Consider the following 26,372-nt stretch of genomic DNA (forward strand, 5'->3'; position numbering starts at 1 on the left):
ATTTTAAAGCTTTAGGCAAAGCAACTCAATTTGGAGATGAAGAAACAGGCAAGAAACTGAAAAGAAACCATCAATTTCAGTACTGCTAGAAGCGCAAGTGGAGGATAGCTACAGTAATTTAATTGAATCCTATACATTATAGCTTCTCTCATCACTTTCCCCAATGTCCCCTTCTTCTTTTTACAATGTCCACTTGGAAAAGATGACAGCCCCATGATTTACATTTCCCAGTAACTTAAACATATCAAATTCAACTTTTATGTGTCTTATGCTATATTCTGTAACATATTACTAACATCAAATTTTCTTTAATGGGAAAGTGTAATCATTAGAGTCCTAAGAGGGAAGAGATGGCACATCCAAATTAGGATAATTTAAAGAGGTTTATTTGTAAAGGAACTGTTTACTAAGGTATGTGAGGTGTTAAGGAAGAATGTGGGATGATGCAGGCACTGGGGCCTATAAGCAGTGGCATTATTACCACTCCTAAACCCAGAGATGAGGGGACAGCCACAGAAAACAAGAAGGTGCTCACCACCTTGAGAGGAGCAGTGGCCGTTTTTGCGGGACATCACCAGCCCATGTGGCTGGTGGCTCAGACAATAAAGTGTCAGGAGATCCAGGTTTGATCCCTGGGTCAGGAAGATCTCCTGGAGAAGGAAATGGCAACCCACTCCAGTACTCTTGCCTGGAAAATCCCATGGGCAGAGAAGCCTGGGAAGCTACAATCCATGGGGTCGCAAAGAGTCGGACACGACAGAGCGACTTCACTTTCCTTACTTTCCTCCCAGGGTGGGAATGAATGGAATACACGCCCCAACCTCCCTCTCCAAACTCCCTCTTGTCTCCTGCTGGGACTTCCCAATGGCCAAACCCAACCAGAAACCATAGGGCCAGTTTGCCTGTGCTGGTCGGTCCCCGAGGATTGCACGTAGGTGGAACAGAATGGACCAGATGAGCAATGGACCTGGAGGCACAAGAGAAGATGCCCACAAAGGGAAGCGAGGTGGAAAGAACAAGGAGAGCGGCTGACGCCCTGGCTCTGCCACGCCCTGGCTGTGTGACCTTAAGTGAGGCACCTAACCTTTCTGAGCCTTTACTTTCCTCCTCTTGAAATGGGAGGTCGCCAGGGCCTTTATGACTCTTTAGTTGAACTGCATAAGCAGAAGCAGGGGACAAGGGCTGTTCCCTGCCCTATCTCTCCTCTCCATCTTCCATAGCCTGACTGATCCCTGTCTATCTGCCCTCTAGACCCCTTTAAACCATCCCAAATAGGGAAGCTTTCCTATTTTTCTTGAGTCCAAGAACATGGAAATGCCTTTGATGTACACAGCACTTGATTTAGAGCGTTCCTTCAGTAACTGATGTATTAGTATCGCTAGCCCTTAGAAGACATGAATTATATAGCAGTTTTTTCCTGCCTGACAGAGAAAGGGCCCAGAGCACAGAGCACAGAGGGGACCCCAAAGCAGACCATAATCATTTGATATATACAGAGGTTCTAAGTCATAATAGAACCTTCGTAGCCATTTATGGAGAAATGACTCCTGGAAAGTGAAAAAGTCGTTCAGTCATGTCCAACTCTTTGCGACCCCATGGACTATGCAGTTCATGGAATTCTCCAAGCCACAATACTGGAGTGGGTAGCCTTTTCCTTCTCCAGGGGATCTTCCCAACCCAGGGATCGAACCCAGGTCTCCTGCATCGCAGGCAGATTCTTTACCAGCTGAGCCACAAGGGAAGCCCTGAGTCCTGGGGAGAAAGGTAAGAAATGGGTTTCACAATTCTTCTCTTTTTTTAATAGTTCACTGTAGACATGAAGCTTCATTTCTTTGATGGCAGAATCTTCTTTGACCACCATTCTACATATATTAATACGTCTGTGTGACAATCCAGATGGTTCTAATACCAATTCCAACGTCCATAGGGGGCAGTTCTCCCACCCACACATCATCAAGCAATTATCTGGACACCAGCTGGGTGTCCTACAATTCAATCAAGTTCTGGCACTGTCCACCCAGAGACAGCATCAGATGAACAAGTTAAGGGTTTGGTCCTACCAGACCGCACCTCACCACCACTGCAGATGCGTCATGAGCCCAGATTGTCACCTGCGCATCTATAGACTGAAGGTTCCATCCACCCCTGCCTTGGGTTCAATTACTTTGTTAGAGTGGCTCACATAACTCAAAGAAACATCTTACTTACTAAATTGCCAATGTACCAATAAAAGGATGTAACCCAGGAACAGTCAAATGGAAGAGACACAGAAGGAAGGTATTGGGAAAAGGCAGGGAGCTTCCATGGTTCTTGAATCTCTGTGTGTTCACCAACCTGGAAGCTTCAAACTCTTGGGAGTTTGTGGAGGCTTCATTATGTAGGCACGGTTGATTACATCATTGGCCATTGGAGACTGAACTCAATCTCAAGCCACTGCCTGCTTCCTAGAAGTAGGGGTAGGTTTAGATTTGGGGGACTGTAAGTTTCAACCCTCCAATCACATGGTCAGCTTCACTGGCCACCAGCCCCCATCCTTAGGTAGGATCTAAAAGTAATCTCCTTAACATAACAAAAGATGCTTAGATAGCTCTCATCACTTAGGAAATTCCAAGGATTTAGGAGCTCTGTGCCAGATACAGAGATGAAGACCAAATATACATTTCTCATTATAAATCACAAATCACAACTACTCATTCATCTATTTATTTATACTTCACCTTAGCTCACAACTGTTGGAGTAGTTAACAAAAACTTGCATGGTATAGCAGAAAAAGTTTTAAATCATAGGAAATATAGAGACAGACAAATGAAATTTGGGATCCTAAGGCACAAGTCATTGCAATCTATTAAAATTAAGCTACTAGTTTGCCTCAATCTTCCCAGTAGTCTATGCAAAAAAGGGAGAGCCTGCTTTTTCATGTGAAAAAGCATCAATTGCCCCAAGTAAGAAAAGAGTAAAGCAATTCCTCAATGAGTACAACAAGAACACATCTTTCAGAGTTAAGTTTGTCCTGCCAGTTTTATAGGGGATGATGACTGGTATCCGGGTACCATGGCTGAAAAATATAGCTGTTTTTGTAAAACTAGTGCATGCATGCTAAGTCACTTCAGTCATATCTGACTCTTTACAACCCCATGGGCTGTAGTCCACCAGGCTCCTCTGTCCATGGGATTCTCCAGGCAAGAATACTGGAGTGAATTGCCATGCCCTCCTCCAAGGGATCTTCCCAACCCGGGGGTCGAATCCATGCCTCTTACGTCTCCTGCATTGGCAGGTGGGCTCTTTACCACTAGGACCACCTGGGAAGCCCCTTTTCAAAAGTAGACCCCAGTGTAAACTGCAGAGGGGACCTCAGTGAAAACAAAGCTCACAGAAGTTCAGCTTGTAAGTTGCATGGAAAACTTCTTCAATGAGAGTAATTTTCTTTGTGTCTTCTCTTCCTACACTTCCATAATTGATGGTTTTGTATTACTACCCAGAGCTCTAAGGGACTGTACTGAGAAAGAAGCTGGAAGGGAGAAAAGTAATATGAATATCCTCATTTTTTGGATCAGGCATCTTTCTGGAAAATGCTTGAATGATTTATGTGTTTATTACAAAATTCTGTATGTTTGATGCAAACACATTCTCAGATAATTTATTCATTCTCACAAAATGTCATCGAGAAAAACATATTGGGTGGTTCAGTCATGGCAGAGTTTTATGGTGATATTTTTCATCAAGTTGAGCAGTTATAGATTTATGTTAATGTACATTTCATATTATTTTTCTTGAAATCATATTCTGACATTATCTGGAAACTGTCAGATTTCAAGAACTTATCTTCCCTGAAGCTTGGCTTCTTTTATTCACTCCTAAAAATGGATAAAAGTTTATTTGGGGGCAAAGTATTCATACAGTGTAAGTTGCTTGTGAAAGTGTTAGTTGCTTAGTCATATTTGACCCTTCGCGACCCCATGGACTGCACCCCACCAAGCTCCTCTGCCCCTGGATTTTTCCAGCCACAAATACTGGAGTGGTAACCATTCTCTTCTCAGGCAGTTGTGATGAACCATTAATTAGCATTAGCTATAGATGCAGAAGAAACTCTCTCTTTTTAAATGAGGATAGCTGTAATATTCAAAAGTGGTGTGGTTTAGCTTCTCTCTTTTTTTTTCTTTTTTTAAATTGGAGGATAATTGCTTTACAATGTTGTGTTGGTTTCTGCTGCACAACAACACGGATCAACTCTAAGTGGCTTAGCTTCTTAACGCTAAGCAGAAAGGAAGCTAAAATGAGTTTCTTTGCCTTCCATGTGAACCAAGCACAAACTGTAAACCAATTTCCTTAGAGGTGAAAAGCACGTCATATATAAGAATGAATTTATAACAAAATACGATAAACTATCCATGAAAAGAAAGAGGGAATTACACACAGGTGGCTGAACCTGAATATCCAGAAACATGAGCTTGGTTAAAAAGAAGTACAATAGAATTCCATATAATGCCATCAAAAGACCTTTCTACCAGTTTGCTTTTTGTCACATTTAGATGCCAAAGAGTTTTGAGTTAATCCGAATCTACCCCCTCATCTTATGCCAAGAGGCTTGGCAAGAGAAGGGGCTCACATAAGGTCACAGAGCAAGCAGTCCAATCCTAGACCAGAGCCTAATCTTTTGTGAATATGGCAATGTTTCCAGGGTTTTACTATATTTGCTAGTATCTAAAATTATTTCTGCAAACTCCCTAAATGATTTCTCACTCACCAAACTCCAGTATTCTTGCCTGGAGAATCCCATGGACAGAGGAGCCTGAAAGGCTACAGTCCACAGGGATGAGCAGGGTTGGACAGAGCTGAAGTAACTCAGCACAGCACTTAGCACAAATTTGGCAAGGTTTTCAGAGAAGAAAGTGGCAACCCACTCCAGTATTCTTGCCTGGAGAATCCTGTGGACAGGGGAGCCTGGTGGGCTGCTCTCCATAGTGTCGCACAGAGTCGGACACGACTGAAGCGACTTAGCAGCAGCAGCAGCATGCAAGGTTTTAGCGCAAAAGACAGGAATTGATGGATGATACTGTCCTCTAGGGGCAGAACACGGCGACACAAAACATCACAAAAAGGATGGAATTTGCCTTCCTATAGATTATATCCTTAACAAAAATCATAAGCTTTAGCCCACAGACCTAGAAACAGTCAGAAATAAATTTAAGATTATCCTCCTACCACCATTTTAGATTTAAGTTGATTTCAGACACAAACAGTGGTTCAAAAGTGATAGAAATCATATTCCTGTTCAGGCTCAAAGGAAAAAAAGGAAGGAGGAAGAAAAAAAAGTGATAGACACATTGATACAAGATCAGTTCAAAGCTAATGTTATACATGTTGTAATGTTATAGATGTTGAACTACAGGACAATACTTTGTCTCACCGTCACACAGAGAAAAAGAAAAGTGCTAGATAACCGCTCATGTAACAAACACACATTTCAATAGAGAGCAATAAAGAAGCCACAAATAGAAGAGTTAAAAACAAGGTAGTTACAACACCATGTGATAACTACCAGGGCAGAAGTGCACTTTATTCAAAATCACTTTGTGCCAGGGTACAGAAGACCTTAGACCACAAGGACCCACCATCTGGTCAGGTCTCCACTGTGGGAACTTGAAACAATCCTTAATTGTGCCACGACAGGAGAACTGTGAGTCCTAGGGCTGATTCCCATAGCAGGGCACATTGAGCTGAGGTGGGAGACAGTGACCTCAGGGAAGGTTAAATATTAAGCCAAAATGTGGTTGCCTGAAGGTTGGGTCTGGGGACAAGGACTCCTGGGTTCAAATCCCAGTTTTACGACTTCACAAATATCTGCAAAGAACTTAACCTCTCGAAGTGTCCATATCTCTGAAAGGGAGGAAATGCTCCTAAATCATCAGATCCCTGTCTCGCGTAGGTACTAACTGACGCAAATCCTCTAGCACAGGTGTTGACACATGATGGACCCTTGACCAAGGGCTACTGGACCGAACTAATGACTTCCACAACTCTTTCCTCCCTCACTTATTCTTGCCCTTCTCCCTGCCCTGGAATCTCTCTCTGGCTCTCTGTGTAGACTGAAACCATGCTTGATGTAGTTTGGTGCTGAGCAAACACAGTAAATCTGTTACTGATGAATATAAAAATAAATTCCTTAACCTTAAAGATCAAACTTTTCTGAACATTATTTTCCCCGCAGCAAACATATAGCACCATGCAGAGCACATAGTAGATGCATGGTAAACCCTACGGTAACTCTAAAAATTAGCCCATGTTAATAAAAGTGTATCAGATAAGCATTGTCGGGGGTCACAGGACCACCAAGAGATCAGCCTGTGATGCTTAGCTACGAGTTCCCAGTAGGTGGGGGCCTGCAAGGGGCAAGCCAAGAAACCCAACTGCTTCTGGAACCATCTCTGCTTGTGATGTGAACTTGTTAGTGCAAGTTCCTATGCCCAACGCACAGTGAGGCCACACAAACCGAAATGGTGGCGTTTGGAGCGGAGGAAGGTTTATTGCAGGGCCATGAAAGGAGCTGGGTGGCTCACGATCTAAAAAACCCTGAGCTCCCCGAAGGGTTTTGGCAAAGCATTGTCAAAAGCCAGGTGAGGGAGGACATCATCAGTCCTGAGGAAGCCTGCGGTTGTGCTCATGGTCATCAAGTAGTTAATATCTTCTCTTTGGTGGGGGTTTTAGCATCGGTAAAACAACTCAAGAAACATGCGTCAAATACTGCTCTCCAGGGCCTTCAGGGAGGAGCTAAAGCAGAGGATATGGTGCAAAGTCCCATAAGGTCCTGCTCAGTTATAAATCTAGGCAAATGATTTTCCTGGGGTTTCCCAGGTGGCACAGTGGTAAAGAATCCACCTGCCAATGCAGGAGACACAAGAGATGCAGGTTCGATCCCTGGGTCGGGAAGATCCCCTGGAGTAGGAAATGGCAACCCACTCCAGTATTCTTGCCTAGAAAATTCCAAGGACAGAGGAGCCTGGCAGGCTACTATCCATGGGGGCGTGAAGAGTAGGACACAATCAGGTGATTGAATGTGCACACACACATACTCACACTAGCCCTTAATATCCCATCTGTAGAAACACGGTAGAACACAATGGCCTCTAGCATTTTGTGCATCCATGGGTATGGTTCATACATACAAATCCACCCATTCCACTGCTCACCCACCCCATTGCCTCTGAAGCCTTGGTCCTTCCCTTCACCCTGCCTACCCACCTTGCCTCCACTCCCTGAGACACTGAGTTCAGCCAAAAAGATATCTCCTGGGCTTGTCGAGAAAGAGACTTCTATCCCACACCTGTTACTAAGCCCCAAGGTGCAGCTGTTGACATAGATGTTCCTAAGAAATTGCACTTTCCAACATTACTTGAGGAGCTGTTAAAGTCAGCAGGTCCCTCCCACATCCCAGGCTTTGCCTAACTTAATCCCTCCCCACTCAACCCCAAGAGTGGTTTCAGCAATTTACTGCTGAAATTAATTTCTGAAAGTTTCCACAGACTTTCTCAAAAAACTCAAAAAGGTTTCTCAGAATAGGCCTTATGAAATAGTGTACACTAGCCACTTGGATCATTTCTTCTTTGGATGCTTCTATAATTAATCATCAGGGCATGAAATTCCAGTGGTTCACTTTCATATGTTAATATTATAAAACTCTTCGACATCATAAATACCGCAAAGAGGCCAGGTTTTGTCCAATTTTTTCCAGAGTCTATGTTTTAATTACATAATATTACACTGATGCTTTGTTTCCAAAAGTGTTGATTGTCATGACCATATTTCATAAACAAAGGGTATTGCATATATTTAACACAAACTGACTAGGAGCTAATTGAAAACAAGTGTATTTTATTTACTCCTAACCATCCAAGGAACTACACTTCATGATCTGTGCTTTATAGACATGAAAACAAGCCCGGAACGTTTAAATAATTTGCCCAAGATTACTCAGTCAGTGATGGGGGGGAGGGGTGAGATTAGAACCCAACTTGTGTGATTTCAAAGATCTCATCTGCATCATCGTCCCTTCCATCAAGAAACAAATTCTCGAATGTCTATCTTCTTGTCCAACCATTTAAACCACAGATGAGAATACCAAACAATAGAGCAAACCTTGATTTGTAGCTTCCGTCAGTTTCTATGGTGCAAATACTTCTGCTATGGCAGATTTCAGGACCACTGAGCAGGACGATGGGAAGACATGCCATATTTTACTGATTTCCACCATAGACACGATAGAGGTAAAGAACTTCAACAGCATAGACAGATGTGGTAGAATAATCAGGAAGTCATGAGTTTCGAGCATATGCTACCTTTTTCATAACTTCAGCGTATATTTACATAATTATTTTTTTTAATAATGGCTGTGTTTAACACCTGAATTGCAGAATCCTGAAAATTTAACAACCAGCTCTTATAAACAGGCACCAGGCACACCACCCCTGCCCCAAAATGGACAAACAAGTCTCACAATACTTTCTTCTTCTCCCGGTTGTTGTTCAGTCGTTCAGTCAGGTCTGACTCTGCAACCCCATGGACTGTTGCACACCAGGCTTCCCTGTCCTTCACCATCCCCCAGAGCTTGCTCAAACTCATATCTATCGAGTCAATGATGCCATCCAACCATCTCATCCTCTATTGTTCCCTTCTCCTGCCTTCAATCTTTCCCAGCATCAGGGTCTTTTCCAATGAGTCAGCTCTTCACATCAGGTGGCCAAAGTATTGGAGCTTCAGTTTCAGCATCAGTGCTTCCAGTGAATATACTGGTTTGATCTCCTTGCAGTTCAAGGGACTCTCAAGAGTCTTCTCCAGCACCAAGTTCGAAGCTATCAGTTCTTCAGCTCTCAGCCTTTATTGTCCAGCTCTCACATCCGTACATAACTACTGGAAAAATCATAGCTTTGACTATATGGACCTTTGTAGGCAAAGTAATGTCTTCTCCCAGAGGCTTTAATTTAACTTCACAGACCCCTGTGAGATTGACAACTTCATGATTCCACTCTAATAAATTATGGAGATAATCAAACTGGGTCCAATAGATTCTACCTCCATGCTGTGTTCAGCTCACTACCTGGTCTCCCAAGAAGCAACACATTTTGCAGCGGAAGTGAGTTTTATCTTGTCGCAAACTCAGGAGGAAAATGACAATCGAGCAGATGTTGCTAATTACACATGTAGCCACCAGATGGCGAGCACGCCAGCCTCCTCCTACAGAAAACTGCTTGATTGAATTTCAAGATGGGAAAAGACCCCAAAGAACACCTGTTTGGGTCTTCTGATGCAACAGGGAACTGTTCGTAGCACTTGAGTTATTTGTGTACCTCATCAGGAAGGTAGATTGCCGTTTTCTCTGTAATTTTCCATTATGAAATAATTTCCTAACAGTGGGTATGCAATAAAAGTCATTACTTGAAATGCATTAACTCATTTATTCCACACATGAGTTCCCATGAAGTATGAGTAACCAAATCTCACTTTTCCAGAATAAAAATTGCAACTGTTTCTCAATCCATTTATGTCATAAGTATTTTTTGAGCACCTGCTATGACCCTACCAATAGTAAGTAGCACAATCAAAATGCAAACTCAAGAAGTCCAGCTCCAAATCTCATCCTCTTCCAGTGTATACCTGAGTTGTTATTACTTCTTAAACAAGTCCTATGCCCCCCCAAAAAAGATGCCTGCATTTTACCTGAATTATTATCAAAGCTATATGACATTCTGATGAGTTATTTCACCTTTTTGATCGGGTTTTCTCATTTGTGGAGTCCCTGAAGTTCATTTATACCTATTAATTTGTAATATTTCAAATATCTAAGCAACAAATAAGAGAAACCCATGGCATAAATTATTGCTATTAGACATATTTGATATAGCTGAAGCCCTCAGGATTTTCGCTGTTGCATATGATATCATACACACCATTTTTATTCTTTTTTATTTTTTGAATTTTGTAAATGTCTTTATTGAGATACAGTTCAGGTACTAATTTAAAGTACACAATTCAGGGATTTCCCTGGTGGTCCAGTGGCTAACACTCCACGCTCTCCATGCAGGGAGTCCAGGTTCAATTCCTGGTCAGGGGGCTAGATCCCACGTATCACAACAAAGACTGAAGATCCCGCATGCCACAACTAAGACCTGGCACAGCCAAATAAATATAAGAAAAATTTTTTTTTAAAGAGAGAGAGAGGCTGACTCTTTAAAAACAGATGGACTTCACTGGTGGTCCAATGGTTAAAGTTCCGAGCTTCCGCTCTAGGGGGCATGGGTTCGATCCCTGGTCGGGGAACTAAGATCCAGCATGCCAAAAGAATAAAAAAATTAAAAACTTTAAAGGATAAAGTATGAAATTCAATGACTTTAGTATGTTCACAGAATTCTGCAACAAATGGCCACAATCTAAGTTTTGAAAAATGTATCTCCCCCCAATAAAAGCCTGTTCATTAGAAGTTGCTCCCCAAACCTTCCCCTTTCCCAAGAAACCACTAAAATACTTCCTGTCTCTATGGATTTGCCCATCCTAGATTTTTAAAATATAAATGAAATTATGCAGTACGTAGTCTTTTAGCTTCCTTCATTGGGCATGTTTTAGAAGATCATCTATGTTGTAACATGTAGCATGTTGTAGCATGTAACATGTACTTTATTCCTTTTTATTGCTAAATCATAGTCCTTAGTATAGATACATTTGTTTATCCTTTCACCATATTTTTACTCTTTCATCAGTTAATAAACATTTGGATGGATTTTACCTTTTGACTTTTATGATAGTACTGTTCTGAAAATTCATGTACAAGTTTTAGTATGGGTGTATGTTTGGCTTTCTCTTTAGTATATCATGTCCAACTCTTTGCAACCCCAGGGACTGTAGCCTGCCAGGCTTCTCTGTCCAGGGGATTCTCCAGGCAAGAATACTGGAGTGGGTAACCACTTCCTTCTCTAAGGGATCTTCCCAACCTAGGGATCGATCTCAGGTCTCTTACGGCTCCTGCACTGGCAGGCAGGCTCTTGACCATTAGTGACACCTGGGAAGCCCAGAATATACACCCAGGAGAGGAATTACTATACCATGCAGTAGCTCTTGGAGAAGGCAATGGCACTCCAGTCCAGTACTCTTGCCTGGAAAATCCCATGGACGGAGGAGCCTGGTAGGCTGCAGTCCATGGGGTCACTAAGAGTCAGACATGACTGAGAGACTTCACTTTCACTTTTCACTTTCATGCATTGGAGAAGGAAATGGCAAACCACTCCAGTGTTCTTGCCTGGAGAATCCCAGGGACTGGGGAGCCTGATGGGCTGCCATCTATGGGGTCGCACAGAGTCAGACACGACTGAAGCAACTTAGCAGCAGCAGCAGCAGCAGCAGTAGCTCTGCATACACACGTATTTTAAATGAGGAGGATACTGATGCCAGGGAAAACTTCCATTATAATGGGGGCACAAAACTTAGAGACAGGGTACAGAAAAGGTGCATGTATGCAGTGTGTGTGCTCAGTTGTGTCTAACTCTTTGGAACCCTATGAACTGTAGCCCACCAGGCTCCTCTGTCCATGGAATTTTCCAGACAAGAATACTGGAGTGGGTTTCCACTTCCTACTTCAGGGGAATTTCCTGACCCAGGAACCAAACTCAAGTCTCCTGCATCTCCTGCACTGCATGGGGATTCTTTACCATTGGGCCACCAGGGGAAGCCCATACAGAAAAGATGCACCATGGTTAAGGCAAAGTTCTCATCACAGCCTAAATGACCCCATGTGACCCCGTGCACATTCTCACCTCCACCACCGCTGCCTGGAGAGTGTTGTGGGTTGTGCTTAGTCACTCAGTCATGCCCAGCTCTTTGAGACCCCATGTACTATAGCCCGCCAGGCTCCTCTGTCCATGGGGATTCGCCAGGCAAGAATACTGGAGTAGGTTGCCATGACCTCCTCCAGGGGATCTTCCAAACCCAGGGATTGAACCCAGGTCTCCCACACTGTCAGCACATTCTTTACCATCTGAACCACCAGGGAAGCCCAGAGAGTAGAACCCCTTGGTTCTCATCCCACCCCAGGGCCTTTGTACTTGCTGCTGCCTCTGTCAGGGACACTTGCCCAGGTATTCACATGGTGTGTGCCTTCACTTTCTTCAAGCTTCTGCTGTCATCCCCCTCCACAGAGGTCTTCTGGCATCTGTATGAAAAACAGTAGCCCCACCACCTGTCTCACACACCAGACCTTCACTTTTCTTTGTAGTGTTTATCACCACCAGCTATCATATACCTTTGTTTGTTTTCTCTCTCCTGCTACTGGAATGTGAGTTTACATGACAATAGAAACTTTTTTTTCTGGTATTATATTCCCCAACACCTACATCAATAAATCTATTAAAAATGAATCCATGCCTGACATACACTAGGGGCTCAAGAACAAGCGAATGAATAAAAGCAAGATAGATGTCCTTTTCTAAATTCACAATCACTGAATCAAATGAGATGCATATCTCTGAAGCAATAAATGGAATGTTCCTACTGAATTCCAGATACTCAGTCTTTTTATTGAACTTTGTTTTCAGTGAATTGAATTGATCCCCAATAGATACAGTGCTGCTGCTGCTGCTGCTGCTGCTAAGTCACTTCAGTCGTGTCCAACTCTGTGTGACCCCATAGACGGCAGCCCACCAGGCTCCCCCATCCCTGGGATTCTCCAGGCAAGAACACTGGAGTGGGTTGCCATTTCCTTCTCCAATGCATGAAAGTGAAAAGTGAAAGTGAAGTTGCTCAGTCATGTCTGACTCCTAGCAACCCCATGGACTGCAGCCCACCAGGCTCCCCCGTCCATGGGATTTGCCAGGCAAGAGTACTGGAGTGGGCTGCCATTGTCTTCTCCGAATAGATACAGTAGTAGGTATGAAAAGGTGTCTTGAACACCTGACATTTAGCTTCACAGGGAAAGTCATCAGCATAAGCTGATATAAGATAGTTTCTCAGGGAGCTCTGCTGCTGAAACCAATATACAATAAAACGAGGCAAATTAGTTTCCTGCTTTCTGATTTAGTGCCTTAAGGAAGCACCCTATGGCCTAATTTTTTTAATAATCACATCAAAATAGTCAACGACTTAACATTAACTAGATTGTTGCTGTTGTTGAAATAAAACCTGGGTCATATTTTTGTATTTTTACAGTTTAGGAACATCTGCAAATCTTATCTCCCATTAGTGTTTGAATTCATGCAGAAAAGTCTATATTATCTAAAATGCATTTTAAAAAAACAAAAGAAAGAGAATGGTAATTTTGTCCAATGAGGTAGTTTTTCTGTTATTTGGGTTGTTTGTGTGTTTTTGTTTTTGTTTTTTTTGGTGTCTTTGAGTTTTATTGGGAAGGGGAATCCATTGTAATGTCAGACCAGTAGATCTCTTGCCTGTGAAATAAAATCCATTATCTGGCTTATCTGGAGAGGTATGGAGCCCTCTCAGAAGAGCTGGACTGAAGAAGGCACTTATCTCAGTCTACTCCTCCTTCCCTCAGTTAGTTAGGCCTAGAAGAACCTTTAAAATCATCCAGACTAGTGTGTGTTGCGTTGTGTTCTTTTTGACCAGCTAGACATTTTCCCCAAAGAAATCTTAAAGGAGAGCCAATGGGAAGTACACAGAGATGGAGCCTCCACAGTGACAAGGGATGATGAGCTAGAAACCCAGCCTCTCAGCCTTACAGTTTCCTTAGCTGTCCCCAGGGGGACCCCAGGGGACTCTTCACAGCAAAGTTTTAAAACAATGATTTATTCCAACTGTGTCATCTCACAAATAAGGAAAGGAGACTCAGGCAGTGCTCAGTTGAGTTTTAAGTCTCCTATGATAAGATACTTGATTCATGGCAAATAGATGGGGAATTAATGGAAACAGTGACAGACTTTATTAGGCTCAAAAACCACTGAAGATGGTGACTGCAACCATGAAATTAAAAGATGTTTGCTCCTTGAAAGAAAAGCTATGACCAACCTAGACAGCATATTAAAAAGCAGAGACATTACTTTGCCAACAAAGTTCAATATAGTCAAAGCTATGGCTTTTTCCAGTAGTCATGTAAGGATGTGAGAGTTGGACCATAAAGAAGGCTGAACGCCGAAGAATTGATGCTTTTGAACTGTGGTCTTGGAGAAGACTCTTGAGAGTCCCTTGGACGGCAAGGAGATCCAACCAGTCAATCTGAAAGGAAATCAACACTGAATATTCATTGGAAGGACTGATGCTGAAGCTCCAATACTTTGGCCACCTAATGCAAAGAACCGAGTCATTGGAAAAGACCCTGATGCTGGGAAGGATTGAAAGCAGGAGGAGAAGGGGATGACAGAGGACAAAGTGGCAGGATGGCATCACTGACTCAATGGACATGAGTTTGAGCAAGCTCCGGGGGATGACGAAGGACAGGGAAGCCTGGCCTGCTGCAGTCCATGGGGTCCCAGAGAGTCAGACGTAACTGAGCTACTGAACAACAGCCGTGATAAGATGCAGTCATCTCACTGACTCCTCTCACCCCCTATAAAACAGCATTTATCAGGTCACATCCTTTTTTACAGATAAGTGAACATTGCTTACTCAAAGAGCTCTCCCTGACACCCCAGACCAACTCATCTCCCATGTGTCCCTTCAATGCCACACCCTTCTCTTCCGGAAGTGTTTTCTTCAGGAAAGGTAGTGCACGACTACCCTTTAGGTATAAGCACTATGGCAGCAGGGACAGTGTCTCTCATCTTCCCCATTGTGTCCCCAGAAGCTAGAACTTGGCCTGTAAACACAACTGGAAACACCTTGAGGGGAAGGATTGTGTTGCCTTTGTGTTTAACTCCAGAGCTTGGCCCTGGGCTTAGCTCAGAGTAGCAGCTCAATAATTGTCTGAGTTGAATTGCACTGTGGAAATAAAACTACTTAAGAATGAGATGGTTCAGTCGTTTGACTCTTTGAGACCCCACGGACTGTAACCTGTCAGGCTCCTCTGTCCATGGGATCCTCCAGGACATTGCCATTTCTTCCTCCAGGGGATCTTCCCAACCCAAGGATGGAACCTGGGTTCCCTGCATTGCAGGTGTATTCTTTACCACTGAGCCATTGGGGGAGCCCCTAAAACTACATCGACGTCAGGAGAATCCTTTCCAGGCCCCATTCAGGCTTTTTCTAGGGTCAGATGGTCTTGGGCAATTGTCCTCCCTAGTTTTGTCTTTCATCAAATAAAGTAATTGAACTCTGGGGTCTTAGAAAACCCTTTCATCTGAAATGTTCTGTGATGCAGTTTTTCTCTTCTTAGAAATGCCTGATGAAAGTGGGAGGCAAGAACTTGAATAAGATGACTACATATATAAAAGGATATCAATCAACAGCTAATGGTTAAGAGAGGACCTCAGGGGTCACACCATATGCGATGAGATCTTCATTCTACCGTTTACTAACTGGGGGATTGGAGGTGAAGTACTTAACTTCCCCATGCTCCAGTTTCTTCATCCAGAGCAAAAGCAAGGATTAAATGAGATCACATACTGAAAGTATTTAGCATGGTGTTGGGTATTTCATAAGATGGCAACAAATGTTCATTGGTATTGCACCAGAATTATTCAAATGGGAATTATTTCCATTTACTGTATGTAAAGATAACTTGATGACATTTGCCATAAACTCACTCCTGTTTCTTCTTATGTTTTAGGAGACAAACCCACAAAGGGAAACAAGGTAAGAAAAAACATTAAAATGCATTTGTTACCCACTCTTTATTTTAGAACCATAGGAATATGGACAATGTGAAGGCTTAGATGGCACTTGAAAGATATACCCTAGAAGTTTGGTTGGGCTTTGTTGTTTGTCTCTAAACCAAAAAAAAAAATTGTTAACCATTAGCTCTGCTCAAAGAATAACTGTAATTTCTGGTTCTCTTTCCTTTTGCAGACTCCTTTACCACCTCCTCGGTAAGACACTGAAAAAGAGAATTTTGTTTCACAATATACTTACATGATTAGTTCCAGAATTTGAAAAGAGAAACACAGACATCTGACACTGAAAAACTAAAGAGTTGGTCAATGAACAAGAGTAAACAAGCCTCATTCATCCATTTAATCATTCATTCATTCACAGTCATATAGTCAATATCCCTTCACGCATCCATCTTTAATGAACTCCTTGCTCCCCTGCTTCCTGTTTCTTTCCCTTCATTTAGTACAGAAGTCTCTCCCTCCTCTAAGTACAGAAGTCTACCAGAGTCCTGGGACTGGGAAATGCCTTCAAGGGACCAACAATATATAAGTATATATTTATATAAGTACTTATGTCTTTATACATAAGTACATGTATTTTATATACATGTTAATATGTATATGTAGGGCTTCCCTGGTGGATCAGATGGTAAAGAATCTTCCTGCAATGCAAAAGACCTGGGTGAGACCCTTGGGTTGGGAAGATCCCCTGGAGAAGGGCATGGCAACCCACTCCAGGATTCTTGCCTGGAGAATCCATTGGACAGAGGAGCCTGGTGAACTTCAGTCCATGGAGTCACAAAGATTCAGACAAAACTGAGTGACTAAGTATGCACACACACACACACACACACACACACACACACATATATATATATATGAGGGGGGATGGTGAAACCAACAGATGTGATTTCTCAGGCCCTGAGTTGGCCACGCTGTTGTCCTACTTGGGCCCATGAGGACCTCCATCACAGCACTTCCTACCATGGTGGGCCACCTTCTCACCGCTCCTCTCTTTGCCCTCCCAGAGGGCAGCTTTTTGAGCCAAGGTCTGTGTCTTTTTCTCGCTCTGCGTCCCCAGCACCACCAACAGGGCCTGACCCACTCTGTGAACGAGTGAGGGCCTAGGGGAATTAACTGGTGAGTGATTGGCTATGGAACATTGTCCCATTTCGTTGGAGAAATTCAAAAGCTCAGGTCTTCCAATCTGGGGCAAATGAAAGCCTGCAATCACAGTTTCACCCCCCAGGCTGCCTAAAATATCAACAGCTGGCACAGACCTGTGAAACCCTGTAGCAAATTACATCACACACTGGAAAAAAAACAGAACCAGACCGAAGGGCAAGCTGCAGGGAGAAAGACTAAGACTCGTTAGTAGAATAAGTATTCTGATTTTTGAAGCTCCCTGTAAAGTAGTGAGCCATCCCAAACCTGCCGTTTCCAACCCAAATCGGGGAAGACAGAAGGCAGGGCTGTCTGAATTCTGGGTCTGAGGAGCCATCTGTATGGCAGAACCTCTCAGCTCCTCACTCTGACTCTTCTTTTTTTTTTTAATTAATTTATTTATTTTAATTGGAGGCTAATTACTTTACAATATTGTAGTGGGTTTTGCCATACATTCACATGAATCAGCCATGGGTGTACATGTGTTCCCCATCTTGAATCCCCTCCCACCTCCCTCCCCATCCCATCCCTCAGGGTCATCCCAGTGCACCAGCTCTGAGCACCCTGTCTCATGCATTGAACCTGGACTGGCAGTCTATTTCACATATGGTAATATACATGCTTCAATGCTATTCTCTCAAATCATCCCACCCTCGCCTTCTCCCACAGAGTCCAAAAGTCTGTTCTTTACATCTATGTCTCTTTTGCTGTCTCGCATATAGGGTGATTGTTACCATCTTTCTGAATTCCATATAAATGCATTACTATATTGAACTGGTGTTTTTTCTTTCTGAGTTACTTCACTCTGTATAATAGCCTCCAGTTTCATCCACCTCATTAGAACTGATTCAAATGCATTCTTTTTAATGAGTGAGTAATATTCCATCATGTACACATACCACAGCTTTCTTATCCATTCATCTGCCGATGACATCTAGGTTGCTTCCATGTCACCCTGACTCTTCACACAGGCCGCCGGTCAAGCTTCCAAAGAAGTACCAGCCCCTCCCCCCGGAGCCGCCGAGCAGCAGGCCACCATTCCCCCAGAGGCACACCTTCCCCGAAGCGCAGAAAGGGGCCAGGTGAGAGGCTTGCTGTTGCTGACAATGAGGTGACCAAGGGATGGGGGTGGGGGGGAAGGATGGCTACCTCTTGAAGTAGATTCCCCAGCCTGGTAGGGAGAGCCACCCCCACCTTGAGAGAAAGCATCTCAGAAGCCTGTAGTTTGACTCCTTCATGGAAAATACACTTTCTTTTTATGTCCTTCTTCCTTACATTGCAAAGAACAGGTTTTGGGGACCCAGCAGGATGGGGTTTGGATCCCAGTTGAGCCACTTCTGGCTGCAAAATTTCAGGAAGCTCTTAAATATCTCTGAATCCTGCATATTTATAAGAAGAAATTAACCATATTCATGAGGTAGAATTGTGGTGAGGAGGTAACTTTTGTCAAGTTCTAGGGTAACATCTGTCACAGCATAAGAAAGAAGAAAGAACAATCACTTAAACAGCATCTCCTATCTGTACCTAACAGAATTAGACAGCCATAGCCCTATTTTGCGGAGAAGGCAATGGCACCCCACTCCAGTATTCTTGCCTGGAAAATCCCATGGGCGGAGGAGCCTGGTAGGCTGCAGTCCATGGGGTCGCTAAGAGTTGGACACGACTGAGCGACTTCACTTTCACTTTTTCACTTTCATGCATTGGAGAAGGCAATGGCAACCCACTCCAGTGTTCTTGCCTGGAGCATCCCAGGGGCAGGAGAGCCTGGTGGGCTGATGTCTATGGGGTCACACAGAGTCGGACACGACTGAAGTAGACTTAGCAGCAGCAACCCTATTTTGGGGCTTCCCAAGTGGCACTAGTGGTAAAGAATCCACCTGCCAATGCAGGAGACGCAAGAGACTCAGGTTCAATCCCTGGGTCAGGAAGATCCCCTGGAGGACGGCATGGCAACCCACTCCAGTATTCTTGCCTGGAGAATCCTGTGGACAGAGGAGCCTGGTGGGCTACAGTCCATGGGGTCGCAAAAAGTCGGACATGACTGAAGCAACTGAGCATACACGCCTGAAGCCCAATAAAGTTTGATTTTCTAAGGCTTGAAAAGGCCAAAGTACCCATCCCAGTAGAGGCATATAATAGATGCCTGGAAAAAGGGCTCCCTACCCACAGGGCACAAAATGTGACTAAGATTCAGAGAAGTTAGGTGTCTTGTCAAAGTTATAGGGTTGGTAAATGACTGTTGGCGGGGCGGGGGCAAAAATATGCAAAGTCCATTGCAAGACATTGGGAATGCCACCAGAACTAAGAGAGCTTTGTCTTAATTTTTTCTTTTTTTTTATTGGGGTATAGTTGATTTACAATGTGTTGCTTTCAGGTGTACAACAAAGTGAATCAGTTATTCATACACATATATGTGTGTATGCACTCTTTTTTTGGATTCTTTTCCATATAGATCATTCCAGAGTCACTGAGTAGAGGTCCCTGTACTATAGAAGATCCTCGTTACTGAACTCTTTTATATATAGCAGTGTGTATACATCAATCCCAGTCTCCCAGTTTATTCTTCCTCCTCTTTCCTCTCTGGTAATCATACAATTGTGTCCTACATCTGTGGCTCTATTTCTGTTTTGTAAATAAGTTCATCTGTACCATCTTTTTAGATTCCACATATAAATTATATCATGTGAGATTTGTCCTTCTCTGAATGATTTACTTCACTCAGAGTGACAGTCTCTAGGTCCATCCATGTTGCTACAAATGGCATTTTTTCATTCCTTTTTATGGCTGAGTAATATCCCACTGTATATATGTACATCTTTATACATTCTTCTGTTGATGGGCGTTTAGGTTGCTTCCATGTTTTGGCTATTGTAAATAATGCTACAATAAATATCGGGGTACTTGTATATTTTTGAATTATGGTTTTCTCTGCGTTTATGTCCAGGAGTTGTATTGCTGGATCTATTTTTAGATTTTTAAGGAACCTCCAGGCTCCATAGTGGTTGTACCAATTTACATTCCCACCAATGATATAGAAGGGTTCCCTTTTCTCCACGCCCACTTCAGCATTTATTGTTTGTAGATTTTTTGATTACAGCCATTCTGACTGGTGTGGGGTGATACCTTGTACTTTTAATTTGCATTTCTCTAATAATTAGTGACGTTGAGTATCTTTTCACATGCTTTTTGGCCATCCCTATGTCTTCTTTGGAGAAATGTCTCTTTAGATCTTCTGCTCACTCTTTGGATTTTTTTTTTGTTATTGAGCTGCATGAGTTGTTTGTATGTTTTGGAGATTGGTTGCAAAGAGTCAGACACAACTGAGCGACTGAACTGAACTGAAAGTAATGAAAATAAAAACAAAAATAAACAAATGGGACCTAATTAAATTTAAAAGCTTTTGCACAGCAAAGGAAACCATAAACAAAATGAAAAGACAACCCACAGAATGAGAGAAAATATTTGCAAAAGAAACGACCAAGACCTTTGCTTTAGGAAGAGAGCTTTGCATTTATTTATAGCTGTGCCCAACTATGTCATCAGATGGCCATTGCTAATGACCACGTGGGAAAGACCACGTGAGGCTGTTGTGAGGTTCACTTTATCTGAAGACAGAAGGAAGGCTGGAGATCTGAGTGTCTTTGGCCAGCGCGGGCTCTCTGCCTTCCTGACAGCTGCTCCCTGGGTCGCGTGGGCTGAATCACCCTTTGGAGCGACTGTGTTTACATCTGGGAATCAACTGCCCAGTGAAGGCAGCCAACAGCTGCAGCCCTTCCAGTTGGCCTTGCTCACCCCAGGTGGTGGGGTGGTCCCCGAGTCTGTGTTTCAGGTCCCCTTGGTCTCTGCTTGCTCTGATGGGGTCGCAAAGAGTTGGACAATGAACAACAACAACAACAAACTTGGCTTCGCAAAACAATTGCCAAATTAGAGGCCTTCAGTTCAGGAAAATGCCATTTAGAGCACGCATTGACAGCCTGAAGCCAGGAGAGAACACTGATGTTTGGAGAATGTTGGTTAGACATTCTCAACCACTTGTGGGTCATCATTATGATTTTTACAATACCCATGTGCTTCATAGTTTTTGCTCAGCTCTTTTTTTAATTTATTTAAATAGATGTATTTAAAAGGGAAACACAGCACTACCATAAGTAACCACAAAGCAGTTTCTGAGCAAAACTTTCAGTCTGGAGGAGGTTTTTTTCTGTTAAAGGGGAAGAAAAATAAAGTTAGAGTGATGTTCAAGATATATGGGCTTTCCTGGTGGCTCAGATGATAAAGAATCTGCCTGCAACACAGGACACCTGGGTTCAATCCCTGGGTCAGTAAGATCCCCTGGAGGAGGGCATGGCAACCAACTCCAGTATTCTTGCCTGGAGAATCCCATGGACAGAGGAGCCTGGCAGGCTACAGTCCATGGGGCTGCAAAGAGTCAGACACGACTGAGCAACAAACACTTTTAAGATATATTAACCACTGCGTGGAAACTCTCTCCTTGATATAATTAGAAAGAGGAAAAAAAGAAAACTTTCCCTCTCTGTATGCATTGCAATTTGAATGCCATGATACATGCACCAAATAAAAATCAGCCTGAGAAGTCAGGAGCATAATCATTGCCTGCTGCAGCCCTAGCTACTCACGGGCCACTTTGGAGTCCTCAGCATTCTGCAAAAAGCAATGCTTCAATCCGCAGTTTTCTGATAAGGACACAGAACTGCAGACTGAGCTCTGAAATTTCCTTTAAGCTTCAGCCAACTCAGTGGCCCAAGGTGCAGGGTTCAGCCAAAATATAATTTAAATAAAGTGTGTGCTATTTTAAAAAAATTTACTTTTAATTGGAAGATAATTGCTTTGCAATGTTGTGTTGGTTTCTGCCATGTGAGTGTGAGTGTGTTCGTCACTCAGTCGTGTCCGACTCTTTGCAACCCCATGGACTGTAGCCCACCAGGCTCCTCTGTCCATGGGATTCTTCAGGCAATAATACTGGAGTTGCCATTTCTTCCTCCAGAGGATCTTCCCAACTAGGGATCAAACCCAGGTCTCCCACATTGCAGGCAGATTCTTTACTGTCTGAGCCACCAGGGACAACATGAATCTATGTCCCTTCCTTCATAAACCTCCGTCCCACCCTCTATTCCACCCCACCCCTCTAGATTTGTCACAGAGCCCTGGGTTGAGCGCCCTGTGTTGAACACAGCAACTTCCCATGAGCTATCTATTTTACACAGGGTAATGTTTATGTTTCAATGCTACTCTCTCAATTCGTCCCACCCTGTCCTTCCATCACTGTATCCACAAGTTTGATCTCTATGTCTGTGTCTCTATTCCTGCCTTGCAAATAGGTTCATCAGTACCGTTTTTCTAGATTCCATATATATGCTTTAATATGCAAATCTTATAAGTCTCTTCTGACTTTCTTCACTCTATATAATGACAGATGAATGGATAAAGAAGTTGTAGTATATATATACAATGGAAGTGTGTGATATTTTTATCAACAAAGCACTCATTTGCCTAACTATGGTTTTCCCTCTTCAACCTTGCTGACACCACATCAGCTCAGGCAAACTTAATATGTATGTTCTGATGATTTGGGAGATGGAAAAAAATCCTTATACATATTGAGAAGCCGTAAAGAGAGAGAAAGTATGGATTATGAAGAAGATACGCAAATTTACATTCATGAATGGAAACTGTATTTTAAAGTCTGAACTTTATTATTGTTATAGTTTTACAATATAGATATATAATGATAGGTATAATGATATAATCTATCATTATAGATATTGCCTTTGAGGAAAACTGGGTTAAAGGCACATGGGATGTTTCTGTATGATTTCCTACCACTGTGGGAGAACTACAATTATGTCAGAATTAAAAGTTTAAGTTAAGGAGGGTGTGAATGTTAAAAGTGTCTTGCAGATGTAAGGTGTTCTTCTTCTCCAAATAGCTTTCACATGTATTATTTCATGAGAGCCTTAACCAACCCTTTTCATTTCTGTCGGCATTTACCCATTTCACAGATGGGAAAATGAAGCTTCAGAGAGGAAACTTTACTTATTGACTGTGATAGAGTTCAAGGATAACAGAGCAAGGACTCAAATTCAATTCATTTGAAACTAAGCCAGAAACTAAGAGAGGTTCAGGAAGGGCTATTTTTACATTAAAAATAGTGTTATCCTCAAATACACAACGAGCACCAGTTATGCACAGGAAAGAGCATGCAAAACTTTTATTGTGCTTTCAAGGACCATGTTTTATTTATTAACCATCTCCAGCAGCCAATCATGGAACAGTTTATGAGTGGAAAGGTGCTCTCAGAGAGGCAGGTTGGGGCTAGAGGGGGAGGCCAGAGTACCCACCCTCGCTCCTCCATTCTGTCACTTTGTGGGTCTCTCTGTCTTCATAAATCTCATTGAAAGGACCCTCTGAAAGCCCAATACCTTCATTTCACATGTGAGGGGGGCAACCAACTCGTGGGGGTCTTGTCACCACAGGCATTTCAAAGCCCAAGGACGTTTGTTGCTCCAAGAGAGGACATCTTACTTCCTAAATGGATTCTCACTTAAAAATCCAGGTTTTGAAAGTTACCAGTTTCAAAGGCCAATTTTCCCAAAGTCTTAAATCTCCATATATAAATATGTGCTACACTAAGTTGCTTCAGTCGTATCCAACTCTTTGCGACCCCATGGACTGTAGCCCGCCAGCCTCCTCTGTCCATGGGATTTTCCAGGCAAGAATACTGGAGTGGGTTGCTATTTCCTTCTCCATCTATAAATATATTGCTCCATTTACAAATGGAGTGCTTTTATCTAAACAGAAAGACAATCCCTCTGCCTGTCACATTACATAGGTTAAAACATAAGACCTTGAGACGCCTTTATTCGCTTCATGTAATTGATTTTTTAAGTACTTCAAATGCTGACAGGGCAGGTTTAAACCCTAACAAGCCAAACTTTAACATTTCATTTTTATAAATCTAATAAAGTGAATGTATAATTACAGAAAAATTCAAGTTCTCTTAAACAGTTTCAACGGTTTAGAAAAGAAGTTGAACATAGCTTGACTCTTATTAACTTAAAATCACAAGTCTAAAAGTAATTACCCATTTTAAATTGAAGCCACATGGCCGATCTGTCTGTATTTCTAAGATGCCAGAGTTTCTTAAACATTAAAAACACCGAGATTGGCCTCATTTTAACCCCAAACGAGTTAATACTTTGGGTGTCTGTTCTACTTTATTACTTCTATCCGTACCTCTTTATCTTCCACTTGCCCTGTTAAGAGGGAGAGGCAGGGTACAGATGCATTATCTCAGATGGGCTGATGAAAAGGTTAAAAGAACATAGGACCTCAGCATACTCGCTTCTTGCTTGGAGATCTAAGACCAGGGTATAGCTTCTGAGTGCTGTATGCTGCTGGCACCGTCTTTCCTGATACAGACAGACCTTTATCACCCTAGCTCCACAGCCTTAAACTGGGATTGGGGTCGCAGCCTTAATCTCTCAACGTCTCTTTTGTTCCAGTCTTCTCACAGACAGAGGTACACATCACCCCACCTCCCTTTCATAGCTGCAGCTTCTGGCTTTGCCCACATTCTCACAATAGTGCCCACTGGATGCCCAACATTTTCCTTTTTATCTCCAGCAATGCTCACAATGAGGCTTCCCTGGTGCCTCATTGGTGAAGAATCTGCCTGCAGATGCAGGAGACCTGGGTTCCACTCTGGGGTCGGGAAGATCCCCTGGAGAAGGAAATGGCTACCCACTCCAGTATTCTTCCCTGGGAAATCCCACAGGAGCCTGGTGGGCTGCTCTCCATGGGGTGGCAAAGAGTTGGACACAGCTGAGCAACTAAACAATAACAACAATTCTCACAATAAGCCTCTAGGATAAGTATCCTTGTGGCCACTTTCAGATGAGAAAAAATGAGGTTTAGAGAGGCTAATGAACTCAAATGTTAATATAAATGAAAGGTTTGAAGTTTCTTCTGAGACCATCCCATGGTCCAAAGTCCACTTCATCAAAGTCCCTGTCGAATTCTTGATCATTCAGTTTCATGTTCTTTCTTGTCTCAGATCTCCTCTCATCATCAGCATCCTTTCTCTCACACAGGCCTTCCTGGGTCCTGCTGTACCACAGCTTCACACCTAAAATTCTTTATACTGCCTCAAAGTTAAAAAAAAAAAAAAAAAAAAGGAGTTTTAAAATCAAGGTAATAATAGCAGGTCCTTCTGTGCTAATGAAATTCGACATGGAAAACCAAATGTCAGTAGAAATGATGATGTTATTTAAATTCTTCTAAAATGAGAGGCAAGTTTATTCATGTCCTTTCTGTCACCACCTTTTATATTGGCTCATAACTTCTTTTGCTTAGAAAATTATGAGAAAAATAACCTGGCTTTAATTTTATAGAACAGTGATAAATATCACGCTGGACTATGGGCTATTAATTTGGCAATGAAAATGTAATCAAAGACCTTTAAGGGCTCAGAATGATTTTATTTTGATCATTATGAACTGTATTTTATGTAACATCATATTTCTTTCCCTTGCAGACAGATAAGCATAAAGAATTTAAGTGAGGTAAGTAGCAATTCTGTCCTGCTGCTGCTAAGTCGCTTCAGTCGTGTCCGACTCTGTGCGACCCCATAGACGGAAGCCCACCAGGCTCCCCTGTCCCTGGGATTCTCCAGGCAAGAACACTGGAGTGGGTTGCCATTTCCTTCTCCAATGCATGAAAGTGAAAAGTGAAAGGGAAGTTGCTCAGTCGTGTCCGACTCTTCACGACCCCATGGACTGCAGCCTACCAGGCTCCTCCATCCATGGGATTTTCCAGGCAAGAGTACTGGAGTGGGCTGCCATTGCTTTCTCCGAATTCTGTCCTAGGAAACAAAAAAGGGAATTTTTTTGCATTAACTGTCTGTGATGGGCAAGATGCTTAATTATCATAACAGCTATGCTCAATATGTATTAATAGCCTATTTTTTTTCATTGTTTTTGATTGGAGGCTGCAATCCATGGGGTCACAAAGAGTCAGACATGACTGAGTGACTGAACTGAATTGAATTGCTTTACAATGTTGTATTGGTTTTTTCAATGTAAACAATGTAAACTAGCTGTGAATATACATATATCCCCTCCCTCTTGGGCTTCATTCCCTTCCCAAATCCAATCCCACCCTCGAGGTGGTCACAGAGCACCAGGGGAGCTTCCTGAGCTATATAACAACTTCGCACTAGCTGTCTGTTTTACACAATTATAATGTACCCTATTTTAAAGGTGATAAAACTAAAGCAAAACAAGGTAAGCCCGAGATTTTAAATGAAATTCTTATTTGCCACCACATTCAGTGTTTATTGGAAGACATGAGGTCTCCACCAATGACTTCCATTCTTCAGCATTTCAGAAGTAACTGTTGGAAATTGTGATACAATTTCCTGGTTATTAGTTGCTCACAAGAAAGACAGGGGT

General features: G+C 42.7%; 1 protein-coding gene across 2 annotated transcripts in view; it reads left to right on the top strand.

Annotated features, from left to right (window-relative positions):
* Positions 1-26,372, top strand: part of CLNK (cytokine dependent hematopoietic cell linker) — a 202,924-nt gene that overhangs the window by 133,918 nt on the left and 42,634 nt on the right. The window contains exons 9-12 of one of the 2 annotated variants that reach the window (XM_006077343.4): positions 15,696-15,721; positions 15,935-15,954; positions 17,841-17,984; positions 25,457-25,484. In XM_006077343.4, coding sequence (XP_006077405.3) covers positions 15,696-15,721; positions 15,935-15,954; positions 17,841-17,984; positions 25,457-25,484 — 218 coding nt within the window. The remainder of the gene's footprint in view (positions 1-15,695; positions 15,722-15,934; positions 15,955-17,840; positions 17,985-25,456; positions 25,485-26,372) is intronic. The other variant, XM_006077344.4, reaches the window with a different exon arrangement.

The sequence above is a fragment of the Bubalus bubalis genome, chromosome 7 (assembly GCF_019923935.1).
Source record: "Bubalus bubalis isolate 160015118507 breed Murrah chromosome 7, NDDB_SH_1, whole genome shotgun sequence".
Lineage (NCBI taxonomy): Eukaryota > Metazoa > Chordata > Mammalia > Artiodactyla > Bovidae > Bubalus > Bubalus bubalis.